This window comes from Phoca vitulina, unplaced genomic scaffold (genome assembly GCF_004348235.1).
Source record: "Phoca vitulina isolate PV1807 unplaced genomic scaffold, GSC_HSeal_1.0 scaffold6, whole genome shotgun sequence".
In the NCBI taxonomy this organism is placed as follows: domain Eukaryota; kingdom Metazoa; phylum Chordata; class Mammalia; order Carnivora; family Phocidae; genus Phoca; species Phoca vitulina.
In genome coordinates this window covers 7,129,814-7,144,947 of record NW_022589709.1, presented here as the reverse complement: position 1 = coordinate 7,144,947, position 15,134 = coordinate 7,129,814, and the positions used below count along the sequence as shown (strand labels likewise).

The following is a 15,134-nucleotide window of genomic DNA, read 5'->3' as shown; positions in this document are numbered from 1 at the left end:
AATTGATATTATATGAGGCATTTCTCCTGATACAAACCCCGTATCTGGAATACAATTCAAATTCTTCACTAAGGCTGCAAGGCCATGTAACAGGAAGCAGCTTTCTGCCTCCCAAATCCTATATCCTGACTTTTGATCCTTGGACACTGCCCAACCATCTGGGCCTTTTTTTAGTTCCTAAATCACACCAAGATCTTTCTCCATTCAGGGCCGTTGCACCTGCTGTTACCTATGATGAGAACAGCCTTCCCTTGAATATTTTCATGGCTGAATTTTTTTAATATTCATATAACCTCAACTTCTTACCCATTAGTCAGAAAGGCCTCTCCTGACCATTCTACCTAAAGTAACTCTTTTCTTCTCTCCATCACACAACACTTTTAATTATTTCTTCAACTTTTACCTCTATCTGAAGTTTGTTTACTGTTTGTCCCCAGACTGCAAGCTCTAAGAGGATTAAGAAGATAGAAGTTTTTCTCACTGTTTTATCTCCAACCCCCACAGTGCCAAACAAGTGTTAGGAATGCAACAAATATTTAATTATGGCAGGAAGGCAGGACACAAGGAGGAAAAAGTTTGTCCACTTTGCATTTATTTTCATTCCACATTTAACATAGCACTTTAAAGCTCAACAAGAGTTGAATGACATCCTACGTTAGCCTATTTTAAGGAGAAAATGGACAGAATCACATGGATCTATGAGTTTAAAAAACGATTGATTGTGAAATGTATATCTGGTTACACAATTTCCTTAAATCAGAGGCAATAAGTGAAACAAATCAATAAAAAATAGAACACTGTCTATAAGTAAATTTATAAAAATATGATTATAATATATAACATAGTATAGTGTTTTGCTTTTAAAAGCACATCTTTATTCTAGAAAATACTTCCACAAGAGCAACGACTAGGTTTGCCTCATCCAATGCTTTACAGCATCCAGCATAGTGCCAGGAACAGAGTGGCTAGGAACTAAACAAAACATGATTCCCAAAATAAATAAGAATTAAGAAGGGCACTATTCAGATCACCTAAATCAGAGTATGTAACCACTATGTCCAAACTTCTGCTTTATGTGCATTTTTCTGATAAACTTCACTGATACTTAAACATTTACTAAGCATCTGCTTAGGAGATTACATGGAGTCTGAAGTCCAAGAGAATAAGATTAATGAGAAAATCTCTCCCTCCTTATGTGATTCTCTAAAAAGTTCACTTTGATATACTCATTCATCAGAGAAATTGAGCTGCATATGGAAATGGTAGCAGATCTACAAAAAGGAGCTCCCATTATGGACCTTGAAAACACTGCTAATGGCCTGTTGACCACAAGGGTACTTGAAAAATCACATGTTTCAAGGAGTATTTGATGCCAACATAGCTCTGGTTTTGTGGCACTGAGTTGAATTTATTTGTTGTTTATTTTATTATATAAAAGATTTTGGTGAGGTGACGTGGTATGACTGGGAAGTTCTGTTTTATTTTTCCCTTTCAGTAGGGTTTCATTACTGAATATTTTTTTATGCTTTCAAATATAATAATTAGCTTAAATACCATTCACTATGCTTTTTAGTCATGAAATAGAAAAGATTTATAATAAAAATATCTCTCAATCCTAAAACATCTCTCCGATGAAAATTCTGTATTAAAGAATTTCAAAAGAATTTGAAAATTTTCAAAAGAAAATGGAAGAGAGGTAAGAAGCTCTGAAAGTAGTACCTCTAAAGGAGGTAGGAAAATGAAACCAGCATTTGAAGGAATCTAATAAAATACAGTGTGACAGTTAAGTTGGGTCCAATGAAGGATCAGGAGCTAACACTGGAGAGGTTGTCAGGGATCAGATCATGAAGGACCATATTGGGTAATCAAATGCCCAGTTTGCCTGGGAAAGTTCCAATTGGCACCTGTGATCCTGACACAATTATTAATAATTATGCCCTCTTTCACTATAAAAATGTCTCCATTTTGCATAACAAATATATGGTATATTATCTACAAGTCTAGTTAAGAGAATTGGATTTTATGGTAGAAGGTGAGTTATTGCAAATATTTAATATGGCAATAAAACAACCGTATTTGTATTGTAAGAAGTCATTCTTAAGTAAAACTACATTTATTTGCAGATAACACTATTGTATTATAAAAAATCATAAGGGATCTATTAGAATTACCAGAATAAGTTCTAGAACAAATACCACAGGATATAAAATCAATATACAAAATAAATTGCTTTTCTATATAATAGTAATAAACATTTGGTAAACAATTTAAAAGTATATAATTTGAAATAAGACACAAAATACTTAATAAACTTAAGAAACATGTACAAAGTGCCTACACTGAAATAGGACAATAAAATAGTGAGAAAAATTTAAGACAAGCTAAACATATGGAAAGATAAACCATGTCCATGGATTGGAAGACTTAACATTGTCAAAATGTCAATAATTTCTAATTTGATCTATATGTTCAATACCATTTCAATAGAGACACAGCAGGACATTTTTGTTTTGCTTGTTTTTGTAGAAGTTGACAAATTTACTGAAAATACGTAAGGATATTAAAAGATGCAAAATAGACAAATCAGGTCCTACAAAAGAAGAACACCTAGGTTGTGTTTCATATTCATTGCCTGGTTTCAAGATTTACTATAAGGCTACAATGATCAAAGTCACATAGTACTGACATACAAATAATCTAGTAGATCAATGGAATGGAATATAGATTTCAGAAATAGACCTAGACATATATGTTACTAACATTTTGACAAAGTTCAAAGGAATATCAATAATAAAAGAAAAATCTCCTCAAAAAATGGGGCTGAAGCAATTGGATAAATGTAGGGGGTAATAAATCTCATTCTCTAACATATTAAATGAAAATAATAAAACATTGAGAAGGATATTAGAGCTAAAAGAGAAAACTGTAAATATAAAGTCTCTAGATAAAATATGAAAATATTTTTGCAAATTTGGAGGAGGCAAATATCCTAGGACAGAAAAAACACTACCCATAATGGAAACAATGACAAATTGTACTTTAAAATTAAACATTTTGCTCACCTAAATAAATTAGTAAATAGTAAGTGTACCTGGGTGGCTCAGTCAGTTGAGTGTCTGACTCTTGATTTCAGCTCAGGTCATGATCTCGAGCCCCATGTCAGGCTCTGTGCTCAGTGGGAAGTCTGCTTGAGATTCTCTCCCTCCCCTCTCCTTCTCCCCCTCCCCCCCAAGTAAATAAATAAATCTTTAAAAAAATAGTAAATAATAAACCCAAAGACAGGAAAAAAATTTTTCTACATCTGACAAAGGGTTTTTATATAAAATCATAAAGTGCTTCTACAAATCAATAATAAAATCAATCAAAACAAAAAACCTAAGGGCCACCTGGGTGGTTCAGTTGGTTAAATGTCCCACTCTTGATTTCAGCTCAGGTCATGATCTCAGGGTTGTGAGATTGAGCCCCACATCGGCTATGCGCTAGACATGGAGGCTGCTTAAGATTCTCTCTCCCTCTCACTCTGCCCCCCCCACAACCTGTTTGCATGCAAGAGCACTCTCTCTCTCTCTCTCTCTCAGAAAAAACCAACCAAACAAAAACACCAAAAAACCTGAATAGGTACAATTTTACTCCCACTGTAATGGTTTAAATCCAAAAGACTTTAGTTACCCGTCTCTGCAGTGTCCCCAGTGATCCTATCTTTCTGGTACTCACACATTCACATATACCTTTCCCACTATGTATCAGGATTGTTCCTTGTTACTAATGCCACATGGCATTAGTGATGGTACATAATTATAAGATTTTATTACAAAAGTCTGTGGCTTCTATCTTGAATGCTCTCTCTCTCTCTCCCTCTCTTTAGATCTCTTTCTTTTCACTCCACCTCTCCAACACCATGGAGAGACCACCAGTGAAGGAAGTGGAAAGTCCTGCCAATATAGTAGTGAGCTTGAGAATGGCTTATCTAGCACCTTCAGAGAACTGGAACCCTGTTCAACAAATTGATTACAACCTCACGAGAGGTCTTAAACCAAAATCATCCCGCTAAGTCACTTCTGGATTCCTGATTCTCAGGAGCCTTGAGGTAAGACATGGCTTGCCTTTGGGGAGGGTTGGTTTTGGGGGGGGTTGTTATTTTTTAATGTTTTGGATAATTGCTTATATAAAAATAGATAACTAATGCAAAGGCAGATAATACCTTAAGTTGTAAGGATGTGCAGCAACTTGAACTGTCACACATTAGAAAACTGTTCTGATAATTGCTTATAATATAAAAATAAATTCTATGTCCCAGTAATTCCACCAAGAAAAATGAGAAAAGGTCCAATGGAACACTTGTACCGTAATGTTCATGCCAGCTTTGTCCAAACTGCCTCAAATTGTATACATCAAGAGGAGAATGGGTAAACATGTTACAATTCATACCATGGGATTCCTAAAAATAAAAAGGAACTCATGATATATGCAACATTATTATGTGTCAAAACATTATGTTTAGCAAAAGAAACTAGACACAAACTGTTGGTTTCATCAATATAAAGTTCTAGAATAGAAAAAAAAATAGTCTGTTGTGAGAAAAATCACAAGCGAGACTATCAGGAGAAGGGAGGAAAGGGAGAGTAGAGAGGTAGTTAATTGAAAAGGAACATAAGAAAACCTGCAGATGTGACTGAACTAATATATATTGAAAACGTGTGTGTGTGTGTGTGTATGCATATGTATATAGGAGCGGTGATTATACTACTGCATACATTTGAAAAAATTTCATCTAACTGTACACCTAAATTCTGAACAGTTTATTACATCTCAGTTATATAATTAAGAAAATATTTAATAGGAGAAATATCTCTCTGCTGTGTAGTAAATTAATAAGACAGCAAAACTGGCATCAGAAAGTACTTTAGGTGACTGATTTAGTAACCTAGGTGACAGATGATGTTGAGTTTAATTCTATGATCAGACCTATTAGGCACAAAGAAAAATGAAGTTAGTCATGACCCTGAATAGCAAAATATCAGCTTGGATTGTCTCCTTCCTCATTACTCTCCAGATTCGACCCATTGCTTCCATTTCAAATCTAATATAGATGTTGCCATCAAGAGTAACAACATGGGTTTGCTCTGAATAATAGGTTGAGTAATTTTGCTCAGAAACTCAAAGACAGTGGTTTCACACTATCTCTGGAAAAAGATCCTTATTTGCATATCATTAGAGAAACTTCTTCAAGAAGTTCCATGTGTCAGCATTTATTTTCTTATTATACTGGGATCTAATCTACATATGTTAGAAATATTAAGTTTACAAAAATGATCTGAAATGAATGACTGGTATAGGCATTCTACAAACTTAGGGACCTTTCCCCTATTTTCTTATCTTACACAACTTAAGGTAGGGGACTGAAGAATTAAGAGAATTCTTATTAAGAAACCCTCTCCTGCACTCTCCCAAAATTTCGATTTAACAGAGGTGGAGAAGATACTTCTGCTCCTAGGAATATCCCCAGGAAATAATGACCCTGTAGTAGTAACAAAAACAACGACAACATATAAGGGATGATTACCATGTGTCGAGCCCTTACCATGTATCATATCAATTACTACTCAAACTTACGAAGAATTATTATCTTCCTTGTCTTTATATGAAGAGACTAAGGCTCTATGAAAGTAACTGAGGGCCAGCAAGTAATGGTAGGGATAGAAATTTAAATTCTGGTCAAGTGTGGCTCCACAGCTCATACTCTTTAAGGACCACACTGTACTTTAGGACCTGTTTGCTTTTTTGTTTTTGTTAACAGCTCTATATACCGAACTTAGAGTGAGATACTGTTGGGAAGATAAAAAGGGTTTTCTTTCTTTCTTTTTTTTTTTTTTAAGATTTTATTTATTTATTTCACAGAGAGAGACACAGCAGGAGAGAGAGAGGGAACACAAGCAGGGGGAGAGGGAGAGGGAGAAGCAGGCTTCCCGCTGAGCAGGGAGCCCGATGCGGGGCTCGATCCCAGGACCCTGGGATCATGACCTGAGCCGAAGGCAGATGCTGAGCCACCCAGGCGCCCGTCTTTCTTCCTTTTTTAAAATAAGACAAATTACAGGGAAAATAAAATGCAATTTTCATTATTTAATTAAAAAATAATTATTAAGCATTTTTAGAAGCAAAGCACTTCTCTAAAAGCCTGGGTTATATAAGTAGACAAAACAGTGTCTTTGCTTTCATCAATCCTGGCTTCTACTGAGGGTAACAGAAAATAAAAAGTAAAAATAATAAACCAGTAAGCAACATAGTATAAAATTATCTACTTAATTACTGAAGTCTCAAGGTATAAGGAAGCATAAAACATAGATGAGAATAAGTGGAATTGTGAGTAGAAGGCTGAATGTTGTTTGCAATATTACACTGAATGATCAGTATAATTGGGAAGGTAATATTTGAGTAGGTGAATTAGCCAATGGATATCTGGGAGAAATACAATGCATAGGGAACAGAATATTAAATATACTTTCCCTGTTGTTATCATAACCAATGTCTCAGAACAGGGAAAATATAAGTAAGGAGTGTTAGACTCTCATTTAGTACGAATGTGGAAGGCTGCCAAAAAGAGGCAGAACTTTCTAGAGAAGGCTAAAAACCAGTCATGGGTTCCTTTTCCTTCACCCAACTTGTAGCCACATAATAGAAGTTTAAGGATTCAATGAGAGAGGCATTCTTGTATAAGAAGTTTATTGGCCTATGAGTAGAAAGAGCTGTGCAATTTCATATTCCCTCCTCCCGCGGAGATATTTGCACCACCTCTAGCTCAAGGCAATTAAAAAAGGAAGTCAAGAAATCCACTCATAGATGTCTACTGTGATGGAAAACTAACAAAGGCAAATGCTATCTTTACCCCAAATAGAAAACTTGCATACCTGCTTGTTAGTGCTCTATGAACACAAAGTGGATAGAGAACTCTTAGGTAAATATGCCCTGTATTCTCTATAATCTGAGCAGTCCAAATGACTACTGTAGCCTGATTCTTTCCTGAAAAAGTCTAAAGGTAATAGGCTGGTTTGAATAACCCGAATAGTGAATCTGAGTGAGAAAGACCTTCACTTCCAGAATCTGACAGGCAGTTTTGCTAAGTCCATCCCTCAGTCCATTCATTCTTCTTTCCTTCCTTCCCTCCCTCTCCCAAGCTAAATGGATGTCAAAAAATAGTCATGTTGGAAACATCTTTTAAAAACTGTCTATTTGGTGAGGTAATGCTAGCAGAGAATCGGGGTGAATGTATTTTGGAGTGAAGCTGAAGGGGTGTCATCTGACATCAGCCATCATATAGCATAACTCATGTCAGGGAATAGTGCAATGCTGGAGGTACCCAAAAGTGGAAAGGAGAAAGAGGGTTATCTTCATGGAACCCATCCAACACCCCCATGAAAGAATAACTCAGCATCTAGGTATCTGTCACCCAGATAACACAATTTAAGATCTTTCTGCTCCTTTAATTATCTTCTTTCCCTCCACTCCAATCTCACAAAAGTCAAGAGCAACATACTAAGAGAGAAGGAAAGGCCTAACAAAAAAGTGAAGAAGTAGTGTCAGACTAAAGAAATCTTAGGTTAAGCCTGATAAGAGAATAGAAGAAAAAAACAAAACTCAATGGGAGATTGAAAGATGAATTTAGGTGAGAATTTAATACCTAAAAATGAGATTATTCTAAACTTTGAAATGAATAGAAAATTTATGGGATTTACCTTAGATATTGTCCAGGTATGGGGAAAAGAGATTCAACAGATAAGATTTGAAGAGAAATATAATTTTTAGACTATATTGACCTAAGTGCAGCATGCTCAATAAATCCGTTATTGGGAAATACAGGCAGATTTTAAGTATCATCTAATAGAAGACATGAAATTAAAGATCTACAAAAATCCTTAGAAAAAATGAAAGATGTAAAGTAACTTCAATATGTATTTTTTTTAAAGATTTCATTTATTTATTTTAGAGAGAGACTGAGCGCGCGCGCGCACACACACACACACACACACACACACACACACACACACACATGCTGGGGCGTGGGAGTGGAGAGGTGTGGCACAGAGGAGGAGGAAATGGACAGGCAGACTCTGCACTGAGCGTGCCCAAACTGGAGCTCGATCTCACAATCCTGAAATAATGACCTGAGACGAAATCGAGAGTCTGCGGCTTAACTGACTGAGCCACACAGGCACTGCGATCTGCAATATGTAAATATTTACAGTTGACATTTTAATCACCTCAATCATACAAGCAACTGCTTGATTAACTTTGGCATGCGATAATATTAAAGTGCATAAGCTTTAATTTTAAAGGAATATGAAGTTACAACTAGAAATTGGGGCTTCATTTTCTTCTGAGAATATTTGCATGCACATTCTTATTCTCTGTTTAGTCTCCTGAGTTTGATAAGGAAGATAGTATAATAGCTGTAGGAAATGAAATATGGAGAAATTAAGGCACTAGTTCAAGTCTTCTTGAATATTAGTTGTAAAGCAGGATTAAAACTCCCCTAGTCATATTCCTAGGGCAATAATCCAAACTACACAAGTATAACCAGCCCTCTTCTTTCCAAAGGTAAGAAAATACTTGGATTGTTTTGAGATATAAAAGCCCTCTCCAGTTGACTTTACTGGGAGGGTTATTTGCTATTCATTTCTCCCATATTCTAGAGAATAAATATCCTTTAAAAGAAAATAAAAAGCCTTCTTTAAGTTACACATTAGTGGCTTAGAGTAAAAATAAAATTTAACTCCCAATCATATTAATCCCTATAGTATTATGATAAGAGTGCAAAATATGGTAATAATTCTGTATCATTATAAAAATCATTGTATAACTCTATAGATAAAGTGCCATGTAAACACTAAATAACTAGCACTGATATTATACTCTCCACCCATTAATAAGGAAAACCATATGAATACCAAATAACATAATAGTGGGGAAAACAAGAATGCTTTTTAAGCAAAGATCCTTTATAATAATTGAAACCCTGCCATGAACTCAAGTTTAGTTGTAGAACCAAAGTCTATGTAGTGAGACAAAAATATATACCTGTTCCCCTTCAACCACAATGTATGTCATTCCAGCAAAGCCTACCTGTATTTAAACTGTGAAAATTCTGTCTTGGAATGGCTAGGAAATTGTGACAGTGACAAGAAGCCATAGCCCTACTACCATATTTACAACAAAGATAAAATTTTCAAAGTTAGTCTTAATTTCAATTTGAAAAATTATTGACATGGAAGCAAATTTTCAAGTGTGTAGAACAGAGACCTTGATCATTAAATATTCTGTGATCCAATTATTTTGAGAAGATTATTCTAAATGAAGTCTAAGCTATCAGAGAGACATTGATGTAACTATTTAAATTAAAAGCCAATTCTTAAATTCCTGCCTACAATCTAAATGTTTTGTCTGGAGTGGTGAGCAGCTGGATTCTGAGAAATACTGGGTGATAATATTTCTTTTCTTTTTTTTTCCCCCCAGGTAGATGTTTGCCTCAGGGTAGATTATTTGAAATGTTCTATCAACAACTTAGCAATTAAGTATGCTGAGGAAATTATTTTTTTCTAGATAAAACCAAGTGGAGCATTTGGAAAGATAGGACAGAGTTAAGGTTGTATGTAGAGAATAATTGTTAACTAACAGGGTTAGAAGGAAGAACCACAATGTCCCCTCTACATGAAGGATCATAGCCTGCTTAAAGTTAAAAACTATGAAAACATTGATTATGGGATAAAAAAAACACAAAACTTTAGCAGCTCACAAGAAAAGTCTCCTGAAGCATTTCTGTTCAGGCAACAGCTAAGAACAGAAAATATTTATGAATCTTTAACTCAATTTTCTTTTTTAAAATTCAGTTGCTAGCATTTCAAAGTAAGGGTCACATTGAGGATCAAAAAGTCAATCAAATTCATCTCTACTCTCCTTGAAAAAAAAATTCTTTGTTATAAAAATCTTATTTTATTCCAATAGAAAAATATATTTACTTTTTTTTTAAAGATTTTTTTTTTATTATTCAATTGAGACACAGAGATAGAGAGAGAGAGAGAGCATGAGGAGGAGGAGAGGCAGAGGGAGAGGGAGAAGAAGCAGGCTCCCAGCTGAGCCAGGAGCCCGACTTGGGGCTCCATCCCAGGACCCTGGGATCATGACCTGAGCCGAAGGCAGATGCTTAACCATCTGAGCCACCCAGGCACCCCAAAATATATTTACTTTTAACACTTAATTCCTATTTATTCTAAAAATTTTTTTGTTGTATCTCTATTTCTTCTTGTTAGTGTATTTTTACTCTGAGATGGAAAATAGTTACATTGAAAGAGTTTATAGATTGTGAAATTTGTTTTAAAACCTATATGTATGAGTAGTTGTACATGGAATGTATGTAGTTTGTGAATATAATTACACACATTCATACATATATGCATATTTTATTTTTCAGCCCATGTTTCCTCACACATGAGTTGCATTTATTAAAATCCTTTATAGGTATTCCTTATCCTTTGTTGTTTGTATAATATGCCCAATGACTTCCAAATAAAAAATTCTATATGTGAAATTGACTCATTATGCTCAGTTGAATAGTGAAGTAGCAATAATCAAACCACTTGTAAATATTAAATACGGTGATAAACTTTTGGAAATCAGCAAAGTAAATACCACTTTTCTTCAATGTGTGGTCTAGGGTACTTGTTGAAAATGAATATTCCTGAGTTTCATCCCAGACATAATGATTCAGAATCTTTCAGTGTATGGTTCAGGAATCTCCATTTAAGCAAGTTTTCTAGGTGTTTCTTTCGATAGCACTATATACAAGATACAGGACAGTTTATATAACTTTGAGGTTCAGAAATTAATATTTCACACATAAGAGATATTAGCTATTAACATCCTCACCTCAATGCTTTATATCTTTCCTTGTTTTACTTTTGTATAAACACAATATAATAAATTTAATCAATTTAATAAAGGAGAAAAACTTATTCTTTGCAGTTATGGAAATGAAAAAGTCAATGAAATGTTTGTTTTTTTAATTCCCCTTCAACTTTCTAAGTGCTTGTACTGCCACTATTTACCCAAAAAGCCTCTTTTTAAATGGGCTTCCAGGGTCCCACATTTTCCCGGATGATTTTTGTCCTTCTTTAGAACCAGCTTTAGAAATCAAAGCTTCTATTTCCATCCAGCCCTATTCAGCCACTCAAATGGCTTTTTTTTTTATGGGATTGCAGCAAACTAAAACTCTGATCACATTCTCTGCACTAAACTGCAATGACTCCATTCCCTCTCATTACTGAGAAAATGTGAAAATCCTATTGGAGAGTTTACATGACACACAGTTCCCTTTTTCAGGGCTATTTACAAAGCTCATCTAGGCTAGTATGCAAAGAATTAAAAATTAAAATGTATCACTAAGTTTTACTTTTTACATAATATTGGAAAAGTCAGAGGTGTGGCAATAAAAAGACATCTTAAACATACCATTATGAATAATAATAAAATTACATTTTTTCATTAAAACAAGACCATTGGAGATAATAATAATGTATTCATCGATTTTGTTAAAAAACTGTTTACTAAGATAGACATGAGTAGGAAGGAAAGACCTATTTCCCTGTCTTGTCTAAATTTCAATCCACAGGTTTCATAAATGCTAAGAATATGAGAATGATTTTCTATCCATAAGCAACTATCAACTCTCTAACTTCTGAAACAAATTAAGAGCTACATATAACACTAAACAGAAAAATACATGTGCAAATTTTAGATAGAAAAAATGTTTTTCCAGGATTCCACTCAAATGTAATGCACATGAAACATTTCCAGTAAAAGGCTGTCTCCACTTTTGAGAAAGCTATTTAATCTCATGCTCTTAATGAAAACACATTCTATTTTAAAGTAAAGGAGAAAGGTATGAAAAGTGCTGAAATAATTAAGCAGACCCTGTCTGCTTAGAAACTCCAAAAAAAAAAAAAAAAAAGCTTTCACACCTTATTTTCCCTGGGTCTCTTCTTAATCAGAAATCTGCATCTCCCATTACCTACCCTAGAGAATGGAAGACCAGAGAAGTTAACTAGAAATTTTTTAATAATAGTTTAACCCCTATCCCTTTTATCTCCTTTTGTTACAAATACTACATAAGAATGTCAACTCCCATGAAAACCTTAGGGCAATGGCTTTTTTCTATAGCTAGTTTTTTCTCTTCTTTTTTTTGGGGGGGGGGGAAGGGGTATGAGAGTAATTCTTATAGAGTTTATTTTAAAATGACAGTATAGAAGAAAGCATGAAATGTAAATAGTGAACCTCTAACTTGCCTTTGGTCCTGGCTGGACATCCTGAGGGAATGAATATGTGTGGTGCCAGGGGCTGTTTGGGTGTGTAGATAAATAATGACCTATAGGTGGAGGAATATTCACTGATACTTTTGGTGCAATGAAGTTCAAGAAAATTTAGGAGCAAAACACTTCAGAGCACACACTGGCTCAGGGTTTTGGGGAATTCATCTCCCCCCTTCCCATCTTTTCCATATAGTGCAGCAAGGCTTTAAGGCATCAATGCATAACTTGACAATTTTGGCTTAACATTCACCTGGTTCAGCTTATTTTTTTCAACATTGCAGCAAGACCAAGTCTTTTCTAGTCATGTATCCTCTATGCTTTCATCAACTACATTCTCCACCCCATGCCCCCTCCCATCTTCAAGGAGGGGGTAGGGAAATCAAAACAGGGCTCCCAGAAGTCATTAGTGCTCCTTGGCTCCTTTGGCCTTCTGTCTGTACTATAGGGATGTCCTGGATAGAATTAGATTTCCCTATGGGGTTAGATAAACCTCTTTCCTTTTGGCCCTAACTGGGACTGCTGTCCCTGGTGCTGAACCATGTTTGCCCAGCAGGGAATCTGCTGCCAGGTCAATGGGGCTGAATAGAAAATCTGGCTGACTGATTTTAAGAATGCCCAGGTGCAGGAGCAAGCAATACTTTGGTGTACAGGAACAGAACCCCTCCATCCCCATACACACACACACACATCTCCTGGGTGTTCTCCAGGATCCCATTTGCAGTTATCTCCTCCAGACCCCCACCCAAAACGCCTCCAACATGGCCTCAAATGCCGGCTTGTATCAGCACAGCCCACCTCGACATCAGATTGCAGTATTATCAAAATGCTACTCCCCAAACACAAAGTCTTTATGACGTTAGCTTTTCTACTCTAAAACAAAACAAATAAAATCCAATAAATTAATAAATAAACGAAAGTGACCTTCCTCTTTCATCCGTCTATTTTCTACCCTATATTTTCACATTTCCCTAAATTATAACCCCATATCCTAGAACAGTGTTTAAAATCTGGGTGGTCTCCCTAGTTCCACATCCCCACCCCCTCCCCCACCCCTCTGGAACAAAACAACGCTGAAAACAACACATCTTACCCAGGGTAGAGCGATAGCAGCAGCAGAATCCACACCGTCATTTTCTGTGAAAATACAGGAGTCGAGTAGTCTGAGCTTCCTGTGCTCCATATATTTGTCGAACTCATCGCTTTTTTTTTCCTCCTCTGCCTCTAGTCTCTTGGTTGCAGAAGAATCCCTCCCCTTTGTATTATTATTATGCTTATGATCTGATGGTGGCTCCCCCCACCTGCCTCTAGTAGGTCCCGTCACTGGGGAACTGTATTGCCACCAGCTTTGGGAATTAATATTCAGGGGGCAGAAATAAGATCAGCACAAACGCTTGCAGATACCATCAAAGCGTCAGCTCTGGGAGCGGCTTCCAAGTCTAGGGGAATAATGTATTTGAGGCAGGGGGAGGGTACAGAGAGAGACGCACACCGATACAAATAAGGGAGAGAGATGCGCGCACACTCTACACATACTCATGCCCCTCACACTCACACATAGTCCCCCAGGTCCATCATTTTAGGTCTGTTTATTTGTTTGCTCTGTTTTGATTTCTTTTTTTTTTTTTTTTTCCTTTTAGCGTGCGAAGGCTGGGATAGGGTTGTGTGTGTGTGTGTGTGTGTTTAAAAGAAATTTAAAAAAGATCAAAGAGTCTCTGTGCGATTAACTATCACGCAGATTAACTGAGGTCAAAGTGGAAGAGATGCTCGCTGCTGCAGCACGAATTAACACATGCGTGGTGTCTTCCCAGCGCCTTTAAACTCCTTACTGCACACACAAGCATGGAAGGACTGACTTTCATGCGGACAAGAGATGCCTTAACAAGCCAGTAAACTGTATCACCAATGACAGAAGGTTTGTCTCATCAGATCTGCCAAGAATCCTTATTAAAATCATGCAGTCTTAGAAATCATGGTTACACTGTAGCAGGAGGAGGGGCAGACAGTGGGGGAGGAATGGCTGTTTCTCTGTAACATCCTGTAGGGAAACAGATTTGGTGAATTTTCAATTTGAATGAAGGGAGAAAACATGGATAGAATTAAAAGACATGAAAAAATTCCATGCTCCCCCAGATTCACTCCTCCCTTTTCTGTTCCCCATCCCCAGTGAAAATATAAAGACACAAACTACTTGAAGGTTGAAGAATATAACTGCATTGACACAGCTGCTTGCATAGAGAATACAGACCACAAAATAGGGGCTGCTTTTTGAAGAGACTTGGACAAAGGGGGAAGGTTGAGAGGACATTTAACAATATAAGGAGATTTCTATTTGCTGTGTGGGGATTGACTTTTTTCGTTCTGCTTGGTGACAATCCTGAAAATTTGTGGGGTTGGATGAGTCGTGTTAGCATGCTTTCTTCTTGCTTGGAATGTTACCATGGATACTGATACATGGGAGATATCCCTCTGTGCCATCCTAGTTCATCTGCCACAGAGGAAACCCCATTTACTCATCATCATAAAGAAGAAAGTGAAAGAGTGTTTCAACTTTTCTGTAGAGTCCAGACCACAGCAAAGATGTACATGGAGAAATACAGGTGAAGAGGACAAATCAGACCCCCTGCTGGTATATAGCAGGGATTCATTTCAAAACCTGTGCCTTTTCTACAGGAGGAAAGTCTTCCAGGTAGGGAACTTGAGTATGGAGTCCAGGAGGCCTACGAATAGAACATGAAACGAGTAGGTCCACACCCCATCCTCAACCCTAAAAACTGTCCA

General features: G+C 36.4%; 1 protein-coding gene across 2 annotated transcripts in view; it reads right to left on the bottom strand.

The window, feature by feature from the left end:
• GABRG2 (gamma-aminobutyric acid type A receptor subunit gamma2) overlaps positions 1-13,976 on the bottom strand; it is a 102,139-nt gene extending 88,163 nt beyond the window's left edge. For both annotated transcript variants that reach the window (XM_032403670.1, XM_032403671.1), the window contains exon 1: positions 13,447-13,976. In XM_032403670.1, the coding sequence (XP_032259561.1) occupies positions 13,447-13,553 (107 nt within the window). In that variant the 5' untranslated portion in view covers positions 13,554-13,976. The remainder of the gene's footprint in view (positions 1-13,446) is intronic.
• Positions 13,977-15,134: the final 1,158 nt, after the last annotated feature.